At 55.0% G+C, this 26,390-nt stretch overlaps 1 protein-coding gene across 1 annotated transcript in view; it reads right to left on the reverse strand.

Annotated features, from left to right (window-relative positions):
* The window catches only part of LOC144738062 (uncharacterized), a 97,103-nt gene that overhangs the window by 48,637 nt on the left and 22,076 nt on the right, over nt 1–26,390 (reverse strand). The window contains exons 6-9 of the mRNA XM_078620968.1: nt 22,430–22,566; nt 21,884–21,939; nt 11,869–12,060; nt 9,972–10,128 (exon numbers count right to left, since the gene is read on the reverse strand). Of these exons, the coding sequence (XP_078477094.1) occupies nt 9,972–10,128; nt 11,869–12,060; nt 21,884–21,939; nt 22,430–22,566 (542 nt within the window). The remainder of the gene's footprint in view (nt 1–9,971; nt 10,129–11,868; nt 12,061–21,883; nt 21,940–22,429; nt 22,567–26,390) is intronic.

The raw sequence follows: 26,390 nt of genomic DNA on the forward strand, positions 1-26,390 counted from the left end.
CCCAGTGTCTCCCAGTGTCTCCCCGTGTCTCCCCCAGTGTCTCCCAGTGTCTCCTCGTGTCTCCCAGTATATCCCAGTGTCTCCCAGTGTCTCTCAGTGTCTCCCCTGTCTCCCCCTGTTTCCCAGTGTCTCCCCGTGTCTCCCAGTGTCTCCCCCTGTCTCTCAGTGTCTCCCCCTGTCTCCCAGTTTTTCCACCTGTCTCCCAGTGTCTCGCAGTGTCTCCTCATGTCTCCCAGTCTCTCCTGCTTTCTCCCAGTGTCTCCCAGTGTCTCCCAGTGTCTCCCCGTGTCTCCCCCAGTGTCTCCCCCAGTGTCTCCCAGTGTCTCTCCCAGTGTCTCCTCGTGTCTCCCAGTGTCTCCCAGTGTCTCCCCGTGTCTCTCAGTGTCCCCCCTGTCTCCCCCTGTTTCCCAGTGCCTCGAAGTGTCTCCCCGTGTCTCCCAGTGTCTCCCCCTGTCTCCCAGTGTCTCCCCCTGTCTCCCAGTATTTCCCCCTGTCTCCCAGTGTCTCCCAGTGTCTCCTCATGTCTCCCAGTCTCTCCTGCTTTCTCCCAGTGTCTCCCAGTGTCTCCCAGTGTCTCCCAGTGTCTCCCAGTGTCTCCCCGTGTCTCCCCCAGTGTCTCCCCCAGTGTCTCCCAGTGTCTCTCCCAGTGTCTCCTCGTGTCTCCCAGTGTCCCCCCCTGTCTCCCCGTGTCTCCCAGTGTCTTCCCCTGTCTCCCAGTATTTCCCCCTGTCTCCCAGTGTCTCCCAGTGTCTCCTCATGTCTCCCAGTCTCTCCTGCTTTCCCCCAGTGTCTCCCCGTGTCTCTCCCAGTGTCTCCTCGTGTCTCCCAGTGTCTCCCAGTGTCTCCCCCTGTCTCCCAGTGTCTCCCCCTGTCTCCCAGTATTTCCTCCTGTCTCCCAGTGTCTCCCAGTGTCTCCCCCTGTCTCCCAGTATTTCCCCCTGTCTCCCAGTATCTCCCAGTGTCTCCTCATGTCTCCCAGTCTCTCCTGCTTTCTCCCAGTGTCTCCCAGTGTCTCCCAGTGTCTCCCAGTGTTTCCCCGTGTCTCCCCCAGTGTCTCCCAGTGTCTCCTCGTGTCTCCCAGTATATCCCAGTGTCTCCCAGTGTCTCTCAGTGTCTCCCCTGTCTCCCCCTGTTTCCCAGTGTCTCCCTGTGTCTCCCAGTGTCTCCCCCTGTCTCTCAGTGTCTCCCCCTGTCTCCCAGTATTTCCACCTGTCTCCCAGTGTCTCGCAGTGTCTCCTCATGTCTCCCAGTCTCTCCTGCTTTCTCCCAGTGTCTCCCAGTGTCTCCCCGTGTCTCCCCCAGTGTCTCCCCCAGTGTCTCCCAGTGTCTCTCCCGGTGTCTCCTCGTGTCTCCCAGTGTCTCCCCCTGTCTCCCAGTGTGTCCCAGTGTTTCCCAATGTCTCCCCCTGTCTCCCAATGTCTCCCCCTGTCTCCCAGTGTCTCCCCGTGTCTCTCAGTATCCCCCCTGTCTGCCCCTGTTTCCCAGTGTCTCCCAGTGTCTCCCCGTGTCTCCCAGTGTCTCCCCATGTCTCCCAGTGTCTCCCCCTGTCTCCCAGTATTTCCCCCTGTCTCCCAGTGTCTCCCAGTGTCTCCTCATGTCTCCCAGTCTCTCCTGCTTTCTCCCAGTGTCTCCCAGTGTCTCCCAGTGTCTCCCCGTGTCTCCCCCAGTGTCTCCCCCAGTGTCTCCCAGTGTCTCTCCCAGTGTCTCCTCGTGTCTCCCAGTGTCTCCCCCTGTCTCCCAGTGTCTCCCAGTGTTTCCCAATGTCTCCCCCTGTCTCCCAATGTCTCCCCCTGTCTCCCAGTGTCTCCCAGTGTCTCCCCGTGTCTCTCAGTGTCTCCCCTGTCTCCCCCTGTTTCCCAGTGTCTCCCAGTGTCTCCCCGTGTCTCCCAGTGTCTCCCCCTGTCTCCCAGTGTCTTCACCTGTCTCCCAGTATTTCCCCCTGTCTCCCAGTGTCTCCCAGTGTCTCCTCATGTCTCCCAGTCTCTCCTGCTTTCCCCCAGTGTCTCCCCGTGTCTCTCCCAGTGTCTCCTCGTGTCTCCCAGTGTCTCCCAGTGTCTCTCGGTGTCTCCCCTGTCTCCCCCTGTTTCCCAGTGTCTCCCGGTGTTTCCCAGTGTCTCCCCCTGTCTCCCAGTGTCTCCCCCTGTCTCCCAGTATTTCCTCCTGTCTCCCAGTGTCTCCCAGTGTCTCCCCCTGTCTCCCAGTATTTCCCCCTGTCTCCCAGTATCTCCCAGTGTCTCCTCATGTCTCCCAGTCTCTCCTGCTTTCTCCCAGAGTCTCCCAGTGTCTCCCAGTGTCTCAGAGTGTCTCCCCGTGTCTCCCCCAGTGTCTCCCCCAGTGTCTCCCAGTGTCTCTCCCAGTGTCTCCTCGTGTCTCCCAGTGTCTCCCCCTGTCTCCCAGTGTCTCCCAGTGTTTCCCAATTTCTCCCCCTGTCTCCCAATGTCTCCCCCTGTCTCCCAGTGTCTCCCAGTGTCTCCCCGTGTCTCTCAGTGTCCCCCCTGTCTCCCCCTGTTTCCCAGTGTCTCCCAGTGTCTCCCCGTGTCTCCCAGTGTCTGCCCCTGTCTCCCAGTGTCTTCCCCTGTCTCCCAGTATTTTCCCCTGTCTCCCAGTGTCTCCCAGTGTCTCCTCATGTCTCCCAGTCTCTCCTGCTTTCTCCCAGTGTCTCCCCGTGTCTCTCCCAGTGTCTCCTCGTGTCTCCCAGTGTCTCCCAGTGTCTCTCAGTGTCTCCCCTGTCTCCCCCTGTTTCCCAGTGTCTCCCCGTGTCTCCCAGTGTCTCCCCCTGTCTCCCAGTGTCTCCCCCTGTCTCTCAGTATTTCCCCCTGTCTCCCAGTGTCTCCCAGTGTCTCCCCCTGTCTCCCAGTATTTTCCCCTGTCTCCCAGTATCTCCCAGTGTCTCCTCATGTCTCTCAGTCTCTCCTGCTTTCTCCCTGTGTCTCCCAGTGTCTCCCAGTGTCTCCCCGTGTCTCCCCCAGTGTCTCCCAGTGTCTCCTCGTGTCTCCCAGTGTATCCCAGTGTCTCCCAGTGTCTCTCAGTGTCTCCCCTGTCTCCCCCTGTTTCCCAGTGTCTCTCCGTGTCTCCCAGTATCTCCCCCTGTCTCCCAGTGTCTCCCCCTGTCTCCCAGTATTTCCCCCTTTCTCCCAGTGTCTCCCAGTGTCTCCTCATGTCTCCCAGTCTCTCCTGCTTTCTCCCAGTGTCTCCCAGTGTCTCCCCGTGTCTCCCCCAGTGTCTCCCCCAGTGTCTCCCAGTGTCTCTCCCAGTGTCTCCTCGTGTCTCCCAGTGTCTCCCCCTGTCTCCCAGTGTCTCCCAGTGTTTCCCAATGTCTCCCCCTGTCTCCCAATGTCTCCCCCTGTCTCCCAGTGTCTCCCAGTGTCTCCCCGTGTCTCTCAGTGTCTCCCCTGTCTCCCCCTGTTTCCCAGTGTCTCCCAGTGTCTCCCCGTGTCTCCCAGTGTCTCCCCCTGTCTCCCAGTGTCTTCCCCTGTCTCCCAGTATTTCCCCCTGTCTCCCAGTGTCTCCCAGTGTATCCTCATGTCTCCCAGTCTCTCCTGCTTTCTCCCAGTGTCTCCCAGTGTCTCCCAGTGTCTCCCCGTGTCTCCCATAGTTTTTCCCAGTGTCTCCCCGTGTCTCTCCCAGTGTCTCCTCGTGTCTCCCAGTGCCTCCCAGTGTCTCTCGGTGTCTCCCCGGTCTCCCCCTGTCTCCCAGTGTCTCCCAGTGTTTCCTCATGCCTCCAAGTCTCTCCTGCTTTCTCCCAGTGTCTCCCCTTGTCTCCCAGTATTTCCCCCTGTCTCCCAGTGTCTCCCAGTGTCTCCTCATGTCTCCCAGTCTCTCCTGCTTTCTCCCAGTGTATCCCAGTGTCTCCTAGTGTCTCCCCGTGTCTCCCAGTGTCTTCCAGTGTTTCCCAATTTCTCCCCCTGTCTCCCAATGTCTCCCCCTGTCTCCCAGTGTCTCCCAGTGTCTCCCCCTGTCTCTCAGTGTCCCCCCTGTCTCCCCCTGTTTCCCAGTGTCTCCCAGTGTCTCCCCGTGTCTCCCAGTGTCTGCCCCTGTCTCCCAGTGTCTTCCCCTGTCTCCCAGTATTTCCCCCTGTCTCCCAGTGTCTCCCAGTGTCTCCTCATGTCTCCCAGTCTCTCCTGCTTTCTCCCAGTGTCTCCCCGTGTCTCTCCCAGTGTCTCCTCGTGTCTCCCAGTGTATCCCAGTGTCTCTCAGTGTCTCTCAGTGTCTCCCCTGTCTCCCACTGTTTCCCAGTGTCTCCCCGTGTCTCCCAGTGTCTCCCCCTGTCTCCCAGTGTCTCCCCCTGTCTCCCAGTATTTCCCCCTGTCTCCCAGTGTCTCCCAGTGTCTCCCCCTGTCTCCCAGTATTTCCCCTGTCTTCCAGTATCTCCCAGTGTCTCCTCATGTCTCTCAGTCTCTCCTGCTTTCTCCCAGTGTCTCCCAGTGTCTCCCAGTGTCTCCCAGTGTCTCCCAGTGTCTCCCCCAGTGTCTCCCAGTGTCTCCTCGTGTCTCCCAGTGTATCCCAGTGTCTCACAGTGTCTCTCAGTGTCTCCCCTGTCTCCCCCTGTTTCCCAGAGTCTCCCCGTGTCTCCCAGTATCTCCCCCTGTCTCCCAGTGTCTCCCCCTGTCTCCCAGTATTTCCCCCTTTCTCCCAGTGTCTCCCAGTGTCTCCTCATGTCTCCCAGTCTCTCCTGCTTTCTCCCAGTGTCTCCCAGTGTCTCCCCGTGTCTCCCCCAGTGTCTCCCCGTGTCTCCCCCAGTGTCTCCCCCAGTGTCTCCCAGTGTCTCTCCCAGTGTCTCCTCGTGTCTCCCAGTGTCTCCCCCTGTCTCCCAGTGTCTCCCAGTGTTTCCCAATTTCTCCCCCTGTCTCCCAATGTCTCCCCCTGTCTCCCAGTGTCTCCCAGTGTCTCCCCGTGTCTCTCAGTGTCCCCCCTGTCTCCCCCTGTTTCCCAGTGTCTCCCAGTGTCTCCCCGTGTCTCCCAGTGTCTGCCCCTGTCTCCCAGTGTCTTCCCCTGTCTCCCAGTATTTCCCCCTGTCTCCCAGTGTCTCCCAGTGTCTCCTCATGTCTCCCAGTCTCTCCTGCTTTCTCCCAGTGTCTCCCCGTGTCTCTCCCAGTGTCTCCTCGTGTCTCCCAGTGTCTCCCAGTGTCTCTCAGTGTCTCCCCTGTCTCCCCCTGTCTCCCAGTGTCTCCCCCTGTCTCCCCCTGTCTCCCAGTATTTTCCCCTGTCTCCCAGTGTCTCCCAGTGTCTCCCCCTGTCTCCCAGTATTTCCCCCTGTCTCCCAGTATCTCCCAGTGTCTCCTCATGTCTCTCAGTCTCTCCTGCTTTCTCCCAGTGTCTCCCAGTGTCTCCCAGTGTCTCCCCGTGTCTCCCCCAGTGTCTCCCAGTGTCTCCTCGTGTCTCCCTGTGTATCCCAGTGTCTCCCAGTGTCTCTCAGTGTCTCCCCTGTCTCCCCCTGTTTCCCAGTGTCTCCCCGTGTCTCCCAGTATCTCCCCCTGTCTCCCAGTGTCTCCCCCTGTCTCCCAGTATTTCCCCCTTTCTCCCAGTGTCTCCCAGTTTCTCCTCATGTCTCCCAGTCTCTCCTGCTTTCTCCCAGTGTCTCCCAGTGTCTCCCCGTGTCTCCCCCAGTGTCTCCTCCAGTGTCTCCCAGTGTCTCTCCCAGTGTCTCCTCGTGTCTCCCAGTGTCTCCCCCTGTCTCCCAGTGTCTCCCAGTGTTTCCCAATGTCTCCCCCTGTCTCCCAATGTCTCCCCCTGTCTCCCAGTGTCTCCCAGTGTCTCCCCGTGTCTCTCAGTGTCTCCCCTGTCTCCCCCTGTTTCCCAGTGTCTCCCAGTGTCTCCCCGTGTCTCCCAGTGTCTCCCCCTGTCTCCCAGTGTCTTCCCCTGTCTCCCAGTATTTCCCCCTGTCTCCCAGTGTCTCCCAGTGTATCCTCATGTCTCCCAGTCTCTCCTGCTTTCTCCCAGTGTCTCCCAGTGTCTCCCAGTGTCTCCCAGTGTCTCCCCGTGTCTCCCATAGTGTCTCCCAGTGTCTCCCCGTGTCTCTCCCAGTGTCTCCTCGTGTCTCCCAGTGTCTCCCAGTGTCTCTCGGTGTCTCCCCGGTCTCCCCCTGTTTCCCAGTGTCTCCCCGTGTCCCCCAGTGTCTCCCCCTGTCTCCCAGTGTCTCCCCCTGTCTCCCAGTATTTCCCCCTGTCTCCCAGTGTCTCCCAGTGTTTCCTCATGCCTCCAAGTCTCTCCTGCTTTCTCCCAGTGTCTCCCCTTGTCTCCCAGTATTTCCCCCTGTCTCCCAGTGTCTCCCAGTGTCTCCTCATGTCTCCCAGTCTCTCCTGCTTTCTCCCAGTGTATCCCAGTGTCTCCTAGTGTCTCCCCGTGTCTCCCAGTGTCTTCCAGTGTTTCCCAATTTCTCCCCCTGTCTCCCAATGTCTCCCCCTGTCTCCCAGTGTCTCCCAGTGTCTCCCCGTGTCTCTCAGTGTCCCCCCTGTCTCCCCCTGTTTCCCAGTGTCTCCCAGTGTCTCCCCGTGTCTCCCAGTGTCTGCCCCTGTCTCCCAGTGTCTTCCCCTGTCTCCCAGTATTTCCCCCTGTCTCCCAGTGTCTCCCAGTGTCTCCTCATGTCTCCCAGTCTCTCCTGCTTTCTCCCAGTGTCTCCCCGTGTCTCTCCCAGTGTCTCCTCGTGTCTCCCAGTGTCTCCCAGTGTCTCCCCTGTCTCCCCCTGTTTCCCAGTGTCTCCCCGTGTCTCCCAGTGTCTCTCCCTGTCTCCCAGTGTCTCCCCCTGTCTCCCAGTATTTCCCCCTGTCTCCCAGTGTCTCCCAGTGTCTCCCCCTGTCTCCCAGTATTTCCCCCTGTCTCCCAGTATCTTCCAGTGTCTCCTCATGTCTCTCAGTCTCTCCTGCTTTCTCCCAGTGTCTCCCAGTGTCTCCCAGTGTCTCCCCGTGTCTCCCCCAGTGTCTCCCAGTGTCTCCTCGTGTCTCCCAGTGTATCCCAGTGTCTCCCAGTGTCTCTCAGTGTCTCCCCTGTCTCCCCCTGTTTCCCAGTGTCTCCCCGTGTCTCCCAGTATCTCCCCCTGTCTCCCAGTGTCTCCCCCTGTCTCCCAGTATTTCCCCCTTTCTCCCAGTGTCTCCCAGTGTCTCCTCATGTCTCCCAGTCTCTCCTGCTTTCTCCCAGTGTCTCCCAGTGTCTCCCCGTGTCTCCCCCAGTGTCTCCCCCAGTGTCTCCCAGTGTCTCTCCCAGTGTATCCTCGTGTCTCCCAGTGTCTCCCCCTGTCTCCCAGTGTCTCCCAGTGTTTCCCAATGTCTCCCCCTGTCTCCCAATGTCTCCCCCTGTCTCCCAGTGTCTCCCAGTGTCTCCCCGTGTCTCTCAGTGTCTCCCCTGTCTCCCCCTGTTTCCCAGTGTCTCCCAGTGTCTCCCCGTGTCTCCCAGTGTCTCCCCCTGTCTCCCAGTGTCTTCCCCTGTCTCCCAGTATTTCCCCCTGTCTCCCAGTGTCTCCCAGTGTATCCTCATGTCTCCCAGTCTCTCCTGCTTTCTCCCAGTGTCTCCCAGTGTCTCCCAGTGTCTCCCCGTGTCTCCCATAGTGTCTCCCAGTGTCTCCCCGTGTCTCTCCCAGTGTCTCCTCGTGTCTCCCAGTGTCTCCCAGTGTCTCTCGGTGTCTCCCCGGTCTCCCCCTGTTTCCCAGTGTCTCCCCGTGTCCCCCAGTGTCTCCCCCTGTCTCCCAGTGTCTCCCCCTGTCTCCCAGTATTTCCCCCTGTCTCCCAGTGTCTCCCAGTGTTTCCTCATGCCTCCAAGTCTCTCCTGCTTTCTCCCAGTGTCTCCCCTTGTCTCCCAGTATTTCCCCCTGTCTCCCAGTGTCTCCCAGTGTCTCCTCATGTCTCCCAGTCTCTCCTGCTTTCTCCCAGTGTATCCCAGTGTCTCCTAGTGTCTCCCCGTGTCTCCCAGTGTCTTCCAGTGTTTCCCAATTTCTCCCCCTGTCTCCCAATGTCTCCCCCTGTCTCCCAGTGTCTCCCAGTGTCTCCCCGTGTCTCTCAGTGTCCCCCCTGTCTCCCCCTGTTTCCCAGTGTCTCCCAGTGTCTCCCCGTGTCTCCCAGTGTCTGCCCCTGTCTCCCAGTGTCTTCCCCTGTCTCCCAGTATTTCCCCCTGTCTCCCAGTGTCTCCCAGTGTCTCCTCATGTCTCCCAGTCTCTCCTGCTTTCTCCCAGTGTCTCCCCGTGTCTCTCCCAGTGTCTCCTCGTGTCTCCCAGTGTCTCCCAGTGTCTCTCAGTGTCTCCCCTGTCTCCCCCTGTTTCCCAATGTCTCCCCGTGTCTCCCAGTGTCTCCCCCTGTCTCCCAGTGTCTCCCCCTGTCTCCCAGTATTTCCCCCTGTCTCCCAGTGTCTCCCAGTGTCTCCCCCTGTCTCCCAGTATTTCCCCTGTCTCCCAGTATCTCCCAGTGTCTCCTCATGTCTCTCAGTCTCTCCTGCTTTCTCCCAGTGTCTCCCAGTGTCTCCCAGTGTCTCCCAGTGTCTCCCAGTGTCTCCCCCAGTGTCTCCCAGTGTCTCCTCGTGTCTCCCAGTGTATCCCAGTGTCTCACAGTGTCTCTCAGTGTCTCCCCTGTCTCCCCCTGTTTCCCAGTGTCTCCCCGTGTCTCCCAGTATCTCCCCCTGTCTCCCAGTGTCTCCCCCTGTCTCCCAGTATTTCCCCCTTTCTCCCAGTGTCTCCCAGTGTCTCCTCATGTCTCCCAGTCTCTCCTGCTTTCTCCCAGTGTCTCCCAGTGTCTCCCCGTGTCTCCCCCAGTGTCTCCCCCAGTGTCTCCCAGTGTCTCTCCCAGTGTCTCCTCGTGTCTCCCAGTGTCTCCCCCTGTCTCCCAGTGTCTCCCAGTGTTTCCCAATGTCTCCCCCTGTCTCCCAATGTCTCCCCCTGTCTCCCAGTGTCTCCCAGTGTCTCCCCGTGTCTCTCAGTGTCTCCCCTGTCTCCCCCTGTTTCCCAGTGTCTCCCAGTGTCTCCCCGTGTCTCCCAGTGTCTCCCCCTGTCTCCCAGTGTCTTCCCCTGTCTCCCAGTATTTCCCCCTGTCTCCCAGTGTCTCCCAGTGTATCCTCATGTCTCCCAGTCTCTCCTGCTTTCTCCCAGTGTCTCCCAGTGTCTCCCAGTGTCTCCCCGTGTCTCCCCCAGTGTCTCCCAGTGTCTCCCCGTGTCTCTCCCAGTGTCTCCTCGTGTCTCCCAGTGTCTCCCAGTGTCTCTCGGTGTCTCCCCGGTCTCCCCCTGTTTTCCAGTGTCTCCCAGTGTCCCCCAGTGTCTCCCCCTGTCTCCCAGTGTCTCCCCCTGTCTCCCAGTATTTCCCCCTGTCTCCCAGTGTCTCCCAGTGTCTCCTCATGCCTCCCAGTCTCTCCTGCTTTCTCCCAGTGTCTCCCCTTGTCTCCCAGTATTTCCCCCTGTCTCCCAGTGTCTCCCAGTGTCTCCTCATGTCTCCCAGTCTCTCCTGCTTTCTCCCAGTGTCTCCCAGTGTCTCCCAGTGTCTCCTAGTGTCTCCCCGTGTCTCCCCCAGTGTCTCCCAGTGTCTCCTCGTGTCTCCCAGTGTCTCCCAGTGTCTCTCAGTGTCTCCCCTGTCTCCCCCTGTTTCCCAGTGTCTCCCAGTGTCTCCCCGTGTCTCCCAGTGTCTCCCCCTGTCTCCCAGTGTCTCCCCCTGTCTCCCAGTATTTCCCCCTGTCTCCCAGTGTCTCCCAGTGTCTCCTCATGTCTCTCAGTCTCTCCTGCTTACTCCCAGTGTCTCTCCCAGTGTATCCTCTTGTCTCCCAGTGTCTCCCAGTGTCTCTCCGTGTCTCCCAATATTGCCCGTGTCTCCTCATGTCTCCCCTGTGTCTCCCCCAATGGCTCCCCGTATATCCCGATATTTCCCCGTGTCTCTCCCGATGACTCCCGTTGACTCCCCCATGTCACCCCCCTGTCTCCCCAGTGTATCTCCCCGTGTCGCCCCGTATATCCCAGTATCTTCATCCCCCCCCCCAAACCCGCCCACACCTGCCCACATGCTCACGTGTGCCCGTGGCGAGGCTCGTGGTGTTCATCCTCGTCACGAAAGTCTCCACGGTGCCGAGGAGGTCGGAGCTGTCCGACTGGTTCAGCATCTGCAGCGACTTCCAGGAGTCCAAGTTGCTCATCGCCAGCAGGTTGCTCGCCGTGACGAGGAAGCTCTGTCGAGAGGTGGCACGGCGGGTAGAGTCACTGTACACTACACTATACACTACACTATACACTACACTACTATACACTACACTATACACTACACTACTATACACTACACTATACACTACACTACTATACACTACACTATACACTACACTACTATACACTACACTATACTACACTATACACTACACTACTATACACTACACTATACACCACACTATACACTACACTATACACTACAGTATACACTACACTATACACTACACTACTATACACTATACACCACACCATGCACTACACTATACACTACACTATACACTACATTATACACTACACTATACACTACACTATACACTACACTACTATACACTACACTGCACACTACATTATACACTATACACTACACTATACACTACGTTATACACTGCACTACTATACACTACACTATACTATTATACACTACACTATACACTACACTATACACTATACTACTATACACTACACACTACACTATACACTACACTACTATACACTACACTACTATACACTACACAACTATGCACTACACTATACACTACACTATACACTACACTATACACTACACTATACACTATACACTACACACTATACACTACACACTATACACTACACTACTATACACTACACTACACTATACACTACACTATACACTACACTATACACTACACTACTATACACTATACACCACACTATGCACTACACTATACACTACACTATACACTACACTATGCACTACACTACACTACTATACACTACACTATACACTACACTATTATACACTACGTTATAATATACTACACTACTACACACTACACTATACACTACACTACTATACACTACACTATACACTACACTACACACTACACTACACACTACACTATACACTACACTACTATACACTACACTACACACTACATTATACACTACACACTACACTATACACTACTCTACACTCTACACTACACTCTACACTACACTCTACACTACACACTACACTACTATACACTACACTACACACTACATTACACACGACACTGTTATCCACTACACTATACACTACACTATACACTACACACTACACTACACTACACACTACTATACACTACACTACTATACACTACACTCTACACTACACTCTACACTACACTCTACACTACACTACACTCTACACTACACTCTACACTACACACTACATTACACTATACACTATACACTACACTACACACTAAAGACTACACTACTATAAACTACACTCTACACTACACTCGACACTACACTACACACTACACTATACACTACACTACTATACACTACACTACACACTTCACTACTATACACTACACTACACACTACATTATACACTACACGCTACACTATACACTACACTACACACTACACTCTACACTATACACTACACTACACACTACACTACACACTACACTACACACTACACTGTTATCCACTACACTATACACTACACTATACACTCTACACTACACACTACACTCTACACTACACTACACACAACACTATACACCACACTCTACACTACACTCTACACTACACTCTACACTACACTACACACTACACTCTACACTACACTCTACACTATACACTACACTCTACACTACACTACACACTACACTATACACTACACTGCACTCTACACTACACTATACACTACACCACGGCACACTGGGGCTCACCTCCGCCACCTGTTTGCCGAAGACGATGCTCTTGTTCTGGGTCGCCATCGCGATCAGCCCCAGCGCGGCGCTCGCAGCGCGGATGCTGTCGGGGGTGAGGCTGCCCCCTACAGGGTTCGTCTGCATGGTGAGGTTTTGCAGCAGGATGGGAACCTCCCTCTCCACCACCTCCTTAGGCTGGTTTTGTAAATCCTGTGGGGGAGGTGAGAGATGCATATACAGTGTATTATATAGTGTAATGTATAGTGTAGTTTATAGTAGTGTATAGTGTAGTTTATAGTAGTGTAGTGTAAAGTAGTGTAGTGTATAGTAGTGTAGTATATAGTAGTGTAGTGTATAGTAGTGTAGTGTATAGTGTAGTGTGTAGTAGTGTAGTTTATAGTGTCGTGTATAGCGTAGTGTATAGTGTAGTGTATAGTAGTGTAGTGTATAGTAGTGCAGTGTATAGCAGTGTAGTTTATAGTGTAGTGTATAGTAGTGTAGTTTATAGTGTCGTGTATAGTGTAGTGTATAGTGTAGTGTATAGTAGTGTAGTGTATAGTAGTGCAGTGTATAGTAGTGTAGTTTATAGTGTAGTGTATAGTAGTGTAGTGTATTGTGTAGTGTAGTGTATCGTGTAGTGTAATGTATAGTATAGTGTATAGTAGTGTAATTTATAGTGTAGTGTACAGTAGTGTAGAGTGTAGTGTACAATAGTTTAGTGTATAGTAGTGTAGTGTATAGTAGTGTAGTGTATAGTAGTGTAATATCGTTGAGGACTCTTGGACGCCGGGGTTGGAGGCACACGTATTTATTCCGCGTCAGTTGGCACAATCACGGACATACAACATTGGAGGGGGTATCGGCCCCCTCACCCGGCTAGCTGGGGATACACTTGCTAGCTATGCCTAACCTACCTCCTAGTCCTCCACTAACGGGCTAGGGGAGGCTATCTGGCCCGACACTGGTAAGTCGGGCTTACGGTACCCGGAGTCCCAGAGCACTGGCTCTGGCTCTCGGGACCACGCCGCTGGCTCGGTCCTGTGCGGCCCTGATAAGGGCGGCGATCCAGGGGAGTCCAGGGCCCTATCTAGACGATCTTCGGTCTTCACTGGTTTAGCTTAACATATCTCTCCAAGCCCTCCGGCTCATCCCCTTTTATACCAAACCCCCCGCTGAGGGGTGGGGCCCCGGGGGATCCCAGCTCCGAGTCAGCCCCCCAGGCTGCCCGATGCGGACGTCGCTGGGAGCACCTGCCCGTGCACCGACATAGCCATGCCCACTGTGTTTCTTTCCCATCTGATCCCATTGTATACAGCCCCTCCGTAACACCCCTACATCACCCCCCCCTGTACAGCTCGCAGCCGTCCCGGCTGCAAAAAACAACAATAAAAGTGTATTTACCCCTTGAACCCGCGTGTGCCTCACAATTTTTTTCAACAATAACAAGACCACCAACAAGAACCGCAACAGCAAGAAGAGAATTAACCCGGCGCACCCCCCTGAATAAATACGAATACCGTAAGAGCACCCTATATACAATATGTAGGAGAACACACCACACACACAACACACAATGAACACAACATATGTACAATCCAATGTGCAGGAAACACACCACCCACACAACACACAATGAACACAACATATGTACATTTCTCCGGGCCTCACAAAAGTCTGCGCATTTTTGCGCGCGTTCTTGCAGCGGGCCTGTCACACGGGGCAACCCCGGATGGCGGACTGTCGGGTGGCAACTGTCCGTCTCCGAGTGAGTGTCTTTTTGATGCCGAGAGACCCTCGGCATCCCCAGGAGGGGTTGTCGGGCGTGAGCCCGTCACTCCTGGTGCACCTGGGGGCGGGACAGCCGGCAACACGTCAGGTGAGAGCAGCGGAGACGGACCCTTTGAGTCGGTCGACCCCCCACATGTTTGGCCAAGCGTGTGTGAAGTGGGAAATCATACCGCAACGAAGGGTTTTAATCTGGACGGGTGCACAAACCACCGCCGCTTCCCCCATTTGATGCGTACGCACTGCGGCCGCAAAATCTCAACCACCTCCACAGGGCCCTGCCAAGGCCGCACCAGTTTAGAGGAGGTTGCAAGTGGTACCGGTGGACAGTGCAGCCATGCCTTGTCCCCCGGCTTCCACTGCAGCACGTGCGCCCGACCCAGTCTGAGTCTCTCATTAGCTTTCTGACGGAGGTCGGAATTTTGCATGGCAGCATCCCGTGCCTCTGTTAATTTAGCAAGATTAAATTTAACATGGTCGGCCAATTTAGTTTTACCCTGCGGCGCGGGAATCTGCAGCTGGGCCCGAACAGGCGGGTCAGGTTCGCGGCCATACATCAGGAAGAAGGGGGAAAATCCCGTTGCCGCATGGGGGGCCATTCTATATGCTGCCAAGACCCCTTGAATTTGCAGGTCCCAATCGGTCTGTGAGTCCGAAACCTGCTGTGACAACATCAACGTGATGGTTCGATGCAGACGCTCGACCATCCCGTCAGTTTGCGGGTGATACGGGGAGGTACGAATTTTTTTCGTGCCCAGGAGCTCACAGACTTGTTGGAGTAGTTTGCCGGAAAGATTTTTGCCCTGGTCGGTCAGCAGCCGCTCCGGAGCACCTTTGTCCAGGACGTATCCCTGGACAAAGGCCTCCACGATGGCTGCTGCCGACTGGTTGGCAAGGGGCCAGGCCATAGGCCAGCGCGTAAAGTACTCCACACCGGTCAACAAATATCTATTGCCCCTGGGGGTGGCGGGGAATGGGCCCAGAATATCCAGCGCGACAAGCTCGTTGACTCTGGAGACTTTGATAGATTGCAAAGGCGGGTTAGACTCCCGTGCTGGTGGTTTCCGTTGCGCACACCGAGGGCATGACCCCAACAGATCCGCGACATCCCTTGTCATGCCCGGCCAAAAAAAATCAAGCTGGAGCAAGGCGAGGGTCTTTTGGGTCCCCAGGTGGAGGAGGCGCTCATGAGCTGCCCACACCACCTTACCCCGCAACGCAGAAGGGACCACCAGCTGGTGTCGATGGGATCTCCCGTCCCAATGCATTAGCATACCCTGGACCATTTCCCATGAGTCGGCATCACCCCTCCCCCGCCCAGCACCCCCGACGTGACGACGCAACGCGAGGAGGGAGGTATCCTCCATCTGGAGGCGCCCCCATTCAGTGACAGGCAACCCCAACAGGGAATCTTTTCCCTGTTGTGCGATCGAATTCGTCATTGACGCTGCGTCGTCGGCGGCCGCCAAGACCGGAACGGATATCTGACCCGGAGGCCTGCAACGTCCCAACCCCAGGAGGCATGCACATTCGGAGGTGGTTGGCATGCACGACAGAGCGTCCGCATTGGTGTGGCGAACGCCCTTATGGTACGTAGTTTCAAAATCAAAGTCCTGGAGAATCTCCAACCATCGAGACAATTGTCCCGATGGTTGTTGAACTCGCAGGGCGTACTGTAGTGCCGCATGATTTGTACGGACGGTGAAACGCCGACCGTACAGATACGGGCGGTACTGTTGGATGAAATTGACAATTGCCAACAGTTCCCGACGGGTGACACAATATCTTTGCTCCGCTGGAGACAACACCCGACTACCGTACGCGACTACCCGTTCTACGCCGTCAACCACCTGGGAAAGCACGCCCCCAATACCCGTGTTGCTCGTATCGGTGTTGAGCAAAAAGGGTTTAGAAAAATTGGAGTAAACCAAAAGAGGAGCTTTCACCAGAGCGTCCCGAAGGGAGCGAAAAGCAGCCTCCTCCTCCTGTCCCCAATGAAACCGGACCCCCTTTCACGTCAAAGCGTGTAGGGGCTTTGCAATTGTCGCAAAATCCGCGACAAACCGTCGGTAATACGACGCGAATCCAACGAAACTCCTGACCTCTCCCACAGAGGTGGGAGTCGGCCAGGAGCTGACGCACTGCGTTTTGGCGGGATCGGAAGCAATACCTGAGCGTCCGACGATATGTCCCAAATAACGCACAGATTCGCGTAACAGATGACATTTTTGGGGTTTCAATTTCAAATTAGCAGCCCGCATTTTGAGGAAAACCACCCGCAACCTCTGGAGATGTTCGTCAAATGTTTTGCTAAAGACGATAACGTCATCCAAATAAATCAAGCACGAGTCCCATTGCAATCCAGCCAAAACCAATTCCATCAATCGCTGGAAAGTTGCCGGCGCTGAGTGTAGTCCCATCGGCAACCGGTTGAATTGGAACAGGCCGTGCGGTGTACGGAATGCAGTTTTAGGCTTTGAATCATCGTCCAGAAGAAGCTGCCAGAAACCCGAAAGCAAATCCAATGTGGAGAAGAATCGCGCTCCCGCCAAGGCGTCAAGTGATTCGTCCATCCGTGGGAGCGGGTATGCGTCGGCAACATAAATTTTGTTGAGGCGACGAAAATCGACGCAAAAACGCAACGAGCCGTCCTGTTTTTTAACCAGGACGATCGGCGCTCCCCAAGGGCTGGTGGAGGGAGAAATGATGTCGGCGGCTAACATGTCATCAACGGCCGATTTGACATGGTCCTTTTCGGCGGGTCTTAACCCAAAAGGATTCTGGCGAATTGGCGCGCTGTCACCTGTATCAATATGGTGACGCAGCAGATGAGTACAGCCCAAATCGAATTTGTTCCGACTGAAAACGTCGGAAAATTCACGCAGCAGTGTTTTAAGCTTTTGACGCTCTAAATCCGACAGGTCCGTCGATCCTGCACAAAGCGCCTCGAGCCACCCTTCATCGCTGTCCGAATGTGGTCGCGGCAGAGGGACAGTGCTTACGTGATTCGCGACGGGTTCCTCACAGGGCACCGGCGTTGCGTGAGCAAGCACGGTCCCCTGTGGAACCACCACCGTCTGCGACCCCACATTGAGGACCGCGATGAAAGGATCCCCGTCCCCTTTAACGATGGTCTGGGCCGGAATTAAATGAGGTTCGCTAACCCCGGCCCTAGACGGCCCCAGCAGAACCCCCTGGTCCCCAATGCTTTTAGCGAAGGGCCGACGAAGTTTAAGAGGCACCAACATTTGTGCCCCCGGCAGTACGCGTACCGTTCTATCGACGAACGCCGGTACCGTCGCGAACGCTGTCCGACTCGCAGCGGGGGACGGCAGAAACGCCATGCGTCGGCCCGACGGGAGCTCAATGCAGCCCTGGTCGATCACAATACGAATCGGCATTTTGCCCAGTAGGTCCGTCCCCAGCAGGCACGGAATCGCCAGCGAGGAGGAAACAAAAATCGGGCCAGATAATTTGATATCACCGATACAAATTTGCGCTTGAATTTGTCCAATGATGCCAAGTGAGCCCCCGTTAGCAGCATAGAATGGAACGTTAACGGGCAGCAAAGGACGGCTCTGGACAGGAAGAATATTGTAAATTAGTTCTGAAATGATGGTTGCCGATGCTCCCGTATTGACCAGGATGCGCACCTCAACCCCGTCAATGTGCCCCACAACGGCCGACGATCCCGACGATGCAGCCTCAACGGGATGGGCCAACACGGACCACTGGCTGGGTTCGATATGAGTCCCCACAGTGGTGCGTGTTGGCGCGACGGTGTGCAATGTCGGCCCCCGTTCGCTGTGGTGTGCGAGTGTGTGACGGGTGTGTGCATGGGTCAAACATGAGGGGTGCCGCGACTTGCCGGGTTATGTTGATGGAGCTTGGGAGGAGGGCCGGCGTCCTGTCAAGGCGTCGTCCCGCGCTGCCGAGGAGAGCGGCACCCCGAGGCGACATGGCCCCGGATGCCGCAATTGTAACAGCGTGGGAGCGCTGGCGACGACGATGGATGGTCGAGGCGGCTCGACCCGTCCCGGCCCGCCCGTACTCCCGTTCTCTGATGCAGTTGACGATCGACGGCGCAAATTTCCTCCGCCGGGAGTGTGGCTGCAGCCACTGCACGCCCGGTCGCTGCCTTGCTGGCCTTCCGTCGCTGCGAGAGTAGGTTGGCGTGGAGGAGTCGGGCAGCCTGGAGGGAACACATTTCTGCGTCGTCCTGTGCCACGACGACGATGTCTAAGTCGTCCGCCAGCAGGAGGATCTTCTCGGTTACCATAGCGTCCAGACCTTCGTTGTCCATTCGTGGGAAGGCCGTCTTTGCTAGTGCCAGGAGACTCGTACGATACGCCAGGGGCGACTCCTTTGCACCTCACTGGCGATCATAAAAGAGCTGCCTGCAGTCCGACGGTGGTCCGTAGACTGCAGCCAGCAGCTACAGTGCCATCTGCAGCATGGAGCGTTTGTCCTTCGATGCTGATGTAAGAGTGGCGAGGGCGTCGCTGTCGAGGAGCGCCGGCAGCGCGCGGCGAGCCTCGGCATCTGTCCACTGCGCCATTTCCTGATGCGTGAGGAAGCGCCGCTGGAAGCCGCCCCAGTCGCCATCCTCGCCAACAAACTCCTTGAGTGGAGGTAGCCGTTGGTGTAACGCAGCGGCTGCCGTGGAAGGTCGCTCTCCGTTGTCACCGTCACTCTGCTCGGCTTCGGCGCGAACGACGGATGGCATCGCCGGTCGCACCAGTGGTGACGCTCTGTCCGCTGGTGATGACGCGGCAGCCACTGTACGTCCGACGTCGGATGCGAGGCTCAGGCCGGCCACGCCCTCAGCAACTGCTGCGGCGATGGCGGGAGATTCGAAGTTGGGCTCCGTCGAAATGGCGGGAAGGCGCACTGGTCGTCGGCTGTCGTCGCCCCGTGGCGGTCCACCAGCCCCCAGCCGTGTGATCTGTTCGAGCGTGGCGGCAGCAGCGTACAGCAGCTCCGCCAGTTTTGCGTGAGCCTGCCTCAGTCCATCTGTCGACGGATCTCCCCCATCCCAATGCTGCGGTGTGGATGCATCCGGCCCCGGCTGCTCGATGCCTTCTTCAGCCGTCTCGTGCTCCACAACTGCATCGGTGTCCTCAGCCTCCGGTACCCTGGCTCGAGCTGTCCGGCGCGTGTCCATGTTCGTGGTTGTTCACTTCTGTCACCAGATGTAATATTGTTGAGGACTCTTGGACGCCGGGGTTGGAGGCACACGTATTTATTCCGCGTCAGTTGGCACAATCACGGACATACAACATTGGAGGGGGTATCGGCCCCCTCACCCGGCTAGCTGGGGATACACTTGCTAGCTATGCCTAACCTACCTCCTAGTCCTCCACTAACGGGCTAGGGGAGGCTATCTGGCCCGACACTGGTAAGTCGGGCTTACGGTACCCGGAGTCCCAGAGCACTGGCTCTGGCTCTCGGGACCACGCCGCTGGCTCGGTCCTGTGCGGCCCTGATAAGGGCGGCGATCCAGGGGAGTCCAGGGCCCTATCTAGACGATCTTCGGTCTTCACTGGTTTAGCTTAACATATCTCCCCGAGCCCTCCGGCTCATCCCGTTTTATACCAAACCCCCCGCTGAGGGGTGGGGCCCTGGGGGATCCCAGCTCCGAGTCAGCCCCCCAGGCTAGCCCGATGTGGACGTCGCTGGGAGCACCTGCCCGTGCACCGACATAGCCACGCCCACTGTGTTTCTTTCCCATCTGATCCCATTGTATACAGCCCCTCCGTAACACTCCTACAGTAGTGTAGTGTATAGTAGTGTAGTGTATAGTAGTTTAGTGTATAGTAGTGTAGTTTATAGTAGTGTAGTTTATAGTAGTGTATAGTGTAGTGTATAGTAGTGTATAGTGTAGTGTATAGTGTAGTGTATAGTAGTGTAGATTATAGTGGAGTGTATAGTGTAGTATAGTGGTCTAGGTCAAGGCAGTGAGGTTCTTGAGAAGGAGAGGTGGGGGGTGGTCACGGGTTGCTGAGGAGTTAGAGTCTGCCTCAGCAGCCAGCGATCACAAATCACTCTTCAATTTCATCAAAAAAGTAACTTGCAGCACCACACCTATTGCCATCATTAGGGGAAAGAACGGTGATCCAATCTCCGACTCCCTGGAACAGGTTTGCAGATTTTGCTAAGCATTTCTGTGAAGTCCTGGGGGAGATGAAATCCCTCCACATGGAAAAGATCGTGGGACAAAGTGGGAATGACCCTGCTGAGGCTGCGGTGCCTGAAATATTGGAAGAAGAAGTCACCCCCTGTGAGTGGCTGGCTGAGGTGCCATCTGTTGAGGAAGTACTGAAGGCGATCCAGAGTCTGAGACGAGGAAAGGCACGGGGCAGAGATGATCACCCAAGCGAAATGCTGAGAGAGAGTGGCGTTTGTGCGCAGACTGCCCTACATGACATCATACCTAAAATCTGGACCACTAGACAGGTTCCGCAGGATTGGAAAGATGCCCTGGTGGTCCCCCTCTTTAAGAAGGGGGACCACACAGACTGTAACAACTTCAGAGGCATCTCACTCCTCAGTGTGCCGGGAAAGGTCCTGGCAAGGATTACTCAACATCGCCTTGCTAGGCACGCTGAGGAGAGGCTTGCGGAGCCCCAATGTGGTTGCAGGAAAGGGCGGTCCTGAACAGATGCCATATTTTCTGTCCGTCTGATACAGCAGAGGTGTAGGGATTTCCAACACGACTAACATATTTGCTTTATTGACCTGGTCAAGGTCTATTCCATCAGTCAGCCTAGGCTCTGTGTTTTTCTTCACACTTTTAGACCCTCTGACCCTCTGCTCACGATCATTAAGGACTTTCATGATGGTGAGCTGGCCAAGGTAAAGCTACGTGGCCGGGAGACAGAGCCTTTTCCTGTTCACCTTGGGGTGCGACAGGGATGTCCTCTGGCTCCAACATTATTTAACATATTTTTTAACCACGTAGTTCACGAAGCCTTCTGAGGCTGATTGATGCCCGGGTGCGGTCCAAAGATGGCTCCATATTGGTCAACCACGGTATGTATGCCAATGATTTGATAATTGCTGCTTACTCAGAGGAGGAGTTGGAGGTGCTGCTGCTGAACCTGGAGCGTGCCAATAACAGGTGGGGCCTTACCATCAGCCCCATCAAAACTAAGCACCTGCCTGGGTATTTTATACCATCAGACACTCCATCCCCACAACTCACAATTGGTGATGGAGCAGTTGTGGAGAGAGTGGAGAGTTTCCCATACCTGGGCAATGTGCTCATGACCAGCTCTGGTTTAACGGGAGAGGTCTCACTCCGAATCAGTTGAGCAGCATTATATTTTCATCAGATGTGCAATGATGTGTGGAAGCTAAATGGTCTGTCGCTCCACACAAAATTTTGGGTCTTCTCGGCCACAGTCATTCCCTCCCTTTTCTACGCTTGCGAAACGTGGACCCCCGTAATGGAACATCTGCGCCGATTAGAAACTTTCAGTCTGGCATGCCTACGATCCCTCCTGGGTTAAATCTGCAGGCTGGATTGTGTAAAGAGCTCATAAATCCTTGAAAGATCTGGACACATTCCCATCGGTGAACTCCTCCGGCAGGCAAGTCTGCATTGGCTGGGTCATGTAGCCCGCATGCCCAGCCACCGCATGCCTAAACAGCTTTTGTTCAGCAAGATAGAGCTACTGGGCAGTTGGAGGCAGTCGCCCTCCAACAACAACGGAGGGCGGAGGAGCGAGGCTCACAACAACGAGCGGAGCGCCGGGTGGCTAAAGCACAGCAGGTTGGCACAGTAGGGGGCACAGGTGGTGCATCAACCAGTCATCTCGGTCATCTCAGTCAGTCGACGCGTGGCACCTGGGTCTGCCCCGTGACCTCCTGTCAGCAGCGAGCCTTTGACACTTCACGTGGCCTCAAAGTGCACCTAGCCTGGCACAGGCGCCGTGGTGACGTCACCGTCACTTAGTGGCGATTGGTGCGGCCATTGGTGTTGGTGATGGTGGTGGTGTTGTTGGTGATAGTAGTGGTAATTGATGGTGGGGATTGTGATGATGGTGGTGGTGGTGGTAATGATGATGGTGATAATGGTGGTGATGATGGTGATGATGGTGATGATGGTGGTTCTGGTGTCGATGGTGATGGTGGTGATGATGGTGGTGATGATGGTGATGATGGTAATGATGATGATGGTGGTCGTGGTCGTGACTATAGTGGTGGTGGTGGTGGTGATGATGGTGATGGTGGTAATGATACTCACCTTCGATTGATTTAAGATCTCATTAAGCCTCTCAGTGGTGACGTTAGTGGTGGTACCTGCGGACGGTCATCAATGGGACAGGGTCAGGATTGAGATCGAACCCACGACCTCTTGCGTACCAGGCGAGGGAGTCAACATCTGCTAGCCACGGTGACGTTAGGGTCCGGGATCGAATCCCCGACCTCCTGCGAACCAGGCGAGGTAGTCAACATCTCCTAGCCACCGTGGGTGTCAGGGTCCGCGATCGAACACACGACCTCCTGCGCACCAGGCGAGGTAGTCAACATCTCCTGGCCACCATGGCGTTAGGGTCCGGGATCGAACCCATGACCTCCTGCGCACCAGGCGAGGTAGTCAACATCTCCTGGCCACCGTGGCGTTAGGGTCTGTGATCGAACCCACGACCTCCTGCGCACCAGGCGAGGTAGTCAACATCTCCTGGCCATGGTGAGCATCAGGGTCCTGGATCGAACCCACGACCTCCTGCCCCCGGGGCGAGGTAGTCAACATCTCATAACCCCCCCCTCCCCATCTCTCACCACGTACCGTTGATGTTGAAGTCCCGGATGACCGGAACTCCGGCCGCTATCAAAGCGTCAATGGCCAAGGCGGTCAAGTTGGTGACCTCGGAGTCGGTGAGGCTGTAGCCACTCACGTTCACGGATGCTAGGACACTGCCGGGCCTGCAACGGCGGGGAGAGACATGCGGGTAGTGGGTGAGTGGGTGGGTGAGTGGGTGGGTGGGTGAGTGAGTGAGTGGGTTAGTGAGTGGGTAGGTGGGTTAGTGAGTGGGTAGGTGGGTGAGAGAGTGGGTGTGTGAGTGGGTTAGTGAGTGTGTAGGTGGGTGAGTGGGTAGGTGGGTGAGTAAGTGGGTAGGGGGTGAGTGAGTGGGTGAATGAGTGGGTTAGTGAGCGTGTAGGTGGGTGAGTGAGTGGGTAGATGGGTGAGTGAGTGTGTAGGTGGGTGAGTGAGTGGGTGAGTGAGTGGGTTAGTGTGTGTGTAGATGGGTGAGCGAGTGGGTAGGTGGGTGAGTGAGTGGGTAAATTAATGAATGGGTTAGTGAGTGGGTAGGTGGGTGAGTGAGTGGGTAAATTAATGAATGGGTTAGTGAGTGGGTAGGTGGGTGAGTGGGTGGGTGAGTGAGTGGGTTAGTGAGTGAGTGGGTAGGTGGGTGAGAGGGTGAGTAGGTGAGTGGGTGAGTGGGTGGGTGGGTGAGTAGGTAAGTGGGTGGGTGAGTAGGTGAGTGGGTGGCTGAGTGGGTGAGTGGGTGGGTGAGTAGGTGAGTGGGTGGGTGAGTGGGTTAGTAAGTAGGTAGGTGGGTGAGTGGGTGAGTTGGTGGGTGAATTGGTGGGTGAGTGGATGAGTGAGTGAGTGAGTGGGTTCGTGAGTGGGTAAGTGGCTGAGTGAGTGGGTGAGTGGGTGAGTTGGTGGGTGGGTGAGTAGGTGAGTGGGTGAGTGAGTGAGTAGGTAGGTGAGTGAGTGGGTTAGTGAGTGGGTAGGTGGCTGAGTGAGTGGGTGAGTGGGTGGCTGAGTTGGTGGGTGGGTGAGTAGGTGATTGGGTGGGTTAGTGGGTGGGTGAGTGAGTGAGCGGGTTAGTGATTGGGTAGGTGGGTGAATGAGTGGGTAGGTAGGTGGGTGGGTTAGTGAGTAGATGAATGAGTAGCTGGGTGAGTGTGGTAGGAGGTAGGCAGGTGAGTTAGTGGGTCGGTGATTGGTTGGGTGGGTAGGTGAGTGAGTTAATGGCTGGATGGGTTATTGAGTTAGTGAGTATGTTAGTTAGTGAGTGGGATAGTGAGTGGATGAGTTGGTAAGTGAGTTAGAGAGTGATTGAACGTGTGATAAAGTAAGTGGGTGATTGAGTGAATGGGTGACTGAGTGGGTGAGTTAGTGGTGGTGTGGGTGGGTGAGTGAGTGGGTGAGTGAGCGAGTGATTGGGTGGGAGAGTGTGTGAGTGGGTGAGTGGGTGGGTGAGTGGGTGAGTGAGAGGATGGTTGAGTGAGTGAGTGGCTGGGTGGGTGAGTGATTGATTGAGTGGGTGGATGGGTGGGTGAGTGAGTGGGTGAGCGAGTGAGTGTGTTAGAAGGTGAGCGGGGAGTGAGTGGCGCAGTAGTTAGGAAGGGCAGCGAGTGGGTGATCGGTTTGGTGGGTGAATTCATTAAAAAGTGGATGGGTTAGTGAGATAGTGAGTGGGGTAGTTAGTGATGGGGTAGTTGAGTGGGTAAGTGAGTGAGAGAGTGATTGAACGTGTGATAGAACAATTGGGTGAATTAGTGAATGGGTGATTGAGTGAGCGTGCGGTTATGTGAGTGGGTGAGTGGTCTATGGTGCAGTGTTGGGTCTCAATGCTGAGTCTATGGTACAGTGTTAAGTCTTTGGGTAGCATTGCTGAGTCTCTGGGTAGCAATGTTGAGTCTATGGGTAGCATTGTTGAGTCTCTGGGTAGCAGTATTGAGTCTACGGGAAGCATTGTTGAGTCTATGAGCAGCAGTGTTGAGTCTATGAGTAGCATTGTTGAGTCTATGCTGCAGTGTTGAGTCTCAGTGCTGAGTCTATGGTGCAAAATGCTAAGTCTATGGTGCAGTGTTGAGTCGATGGGTAGCAGTGTTGAGTCTATGGTGCAGTGTTGAGTCTATGGGTAGCAGTGTTGAGTCTATGGTGCAGTGTTGAGTCTATGCGTAGCAGTGTTGAGTCTACGGTGCAGTGTTGAGTCTATGGGTAGCAGTGTTGAGTCTACGGTGCAGTGTTGAGTTTATGCGTAGCAGTGTTGAGTCTATGGTGCAGTGTTGAGTCTATGGGTAGCAGTGTTGAGTCTATGGTGCAGTGCTGAGTCTATGGTGCAGTGCTGAGTCTATGGTGCAATGCTGAGTCTATGGTGCAGTGTTGAGTCTATGGGTAGCAGTGTTGAGTCTATGGTGCAGTGTTGAGTCTATGTGTAGCAGTGTGGAGTCTATGGTGCAGTGTTGAGTCTATGGGTAGCAGTGTTGAGTCTATGGTGCAGTGTTGAGTCTATGGGAAGCAGTGTTGAGTCCATGGTGCAGTATTGAGTCTATGCGTAGCAGTGCTGAGTCTATGGTGCAGTGTTGAGTCTATGGGTAGCATTGTTGAGTCTATGGTGCAGTGATGAGTCTATGGGGAGCAGTGTTGAGTCTATGGACAGTGTTGACTTTATGGGCAGTGTTGAGTCTATGGGTAGCAGTGTTGAGTCTATAGTGCAGTGTTGAGTCTATGGGTAGCAGTGTTGAGTCTATGGTGCAGTGGTGAGTCTATGCATAGCAGTGTTGAGTCTATGGTGCAGTGTTGAGTCTATGGGTAGCATTGTTGAGTCTATGGTGCAGTGTTGAGTCTATGGTGCAGTACTGAGTGTATGGTGCAGTGTTGAGTCTACGGTGCAGTGCTGAGTCTATGGTGCAGTGCTGAGTCTACTGTGCAGTGCTGAGTCTACGGTGCAGTGCTGAGTCTATGGTGTAGTGTTGAGTCTATGGTGCAGTGTTGAGTATATGGGCAGTGCTGAGTCTATGGTGCAGTGTTGAGTCTATGGTGCAGTGTTGAGTCTATGTGCAGTGCTGAGTCTATGGTGCAGTGTTGAGTCTATGGTCCAGTGTTGGGTCTTTGTGCAGTGCTGAGTCTATGGTGCAGTGTTGAGTCTATGGGCAGTGTTGAGTCTACGGTGCAGTGTTGAGTCTATGGGTAGCAGTGTTGAGTCTATGGTGCAGTGCTGAGTCTATGGTGCAGTGTGGAGTCTATGGTGCAGTGTTGAGTCTATGGTGCAGTGTTGAGTCTATGGGTAGCAGTGTTGAGTCCATGGTGCAGTACTGAGTATATGGTGCAGTGCTGAGTCTATGGTGCAGTGCTGAGTCTATGGGTAGCAGTGTTGAGTCCATGGTGCAGTGCTGAGTATATGGTGCAGTGCTGAGTCTATGGTGCAGTGCTGAGTCTATGGTGCAGTGCTGAGTCCAGGGGCAGTGCTGAATCTATAGGCAGTGCTGAGTCTTTGGGCAGTGCTGAGTCTATGGTGCAGTGCTGATTCTATGGTGCAGTGCTGAGTCTATGGGTAGCAGTGTTGAGTCTATGGTGCAGTGTTGAGTCTATGTGCAGTGCTGAGTCTATGGTGCAGTGCTGAATCTATGGTGCAGTGCTGAGTCTATGGTGCAGTGTTGAGTCTATGGTGCAGTGTTGAATCTATGGGCAGTGCTGAGTCTTTGGGTAGTGCTGAGTCTATGGTGCAGTGCTGAGTCTATGAATATCAGTGTTGAGTCTATGGTGCAGTGTTGATTCTATGTGCAGTGCTGAGTCTATGGTGCAGTGCTGAGTCTATGGGTAGCAGTGTTGAGTCTATAGTGCAGTGTTGAGTCTATGTGCAGTGCTGAGTCTACGGTGCAGTGTTGAGTCTATGGGCAGTGTTGAGTCTATGTGCAGTGCTGAGTCTATTGTGCAGTGTTGAGTCTACGGTGCAGTGCTGAGTCTATGGTGCAGTGCTGAGTCTATGGTGCAGTGCTGAGTCCAAGTG

The sequence above is a fragment of the Lampetra planeri genome, chromosome 77, assembly GCF_965212315.1.
Source record: "Lampetra planeri chromosome 77, kcLamPlan1.2.h2, whole genome shotgun sequence".
NCBI lineage: Eukaryota > Metazoa > Chordata > Hyperoartia > Petromyzontiformes > Petromyzontidae > Lampetra > Lampetra planeri.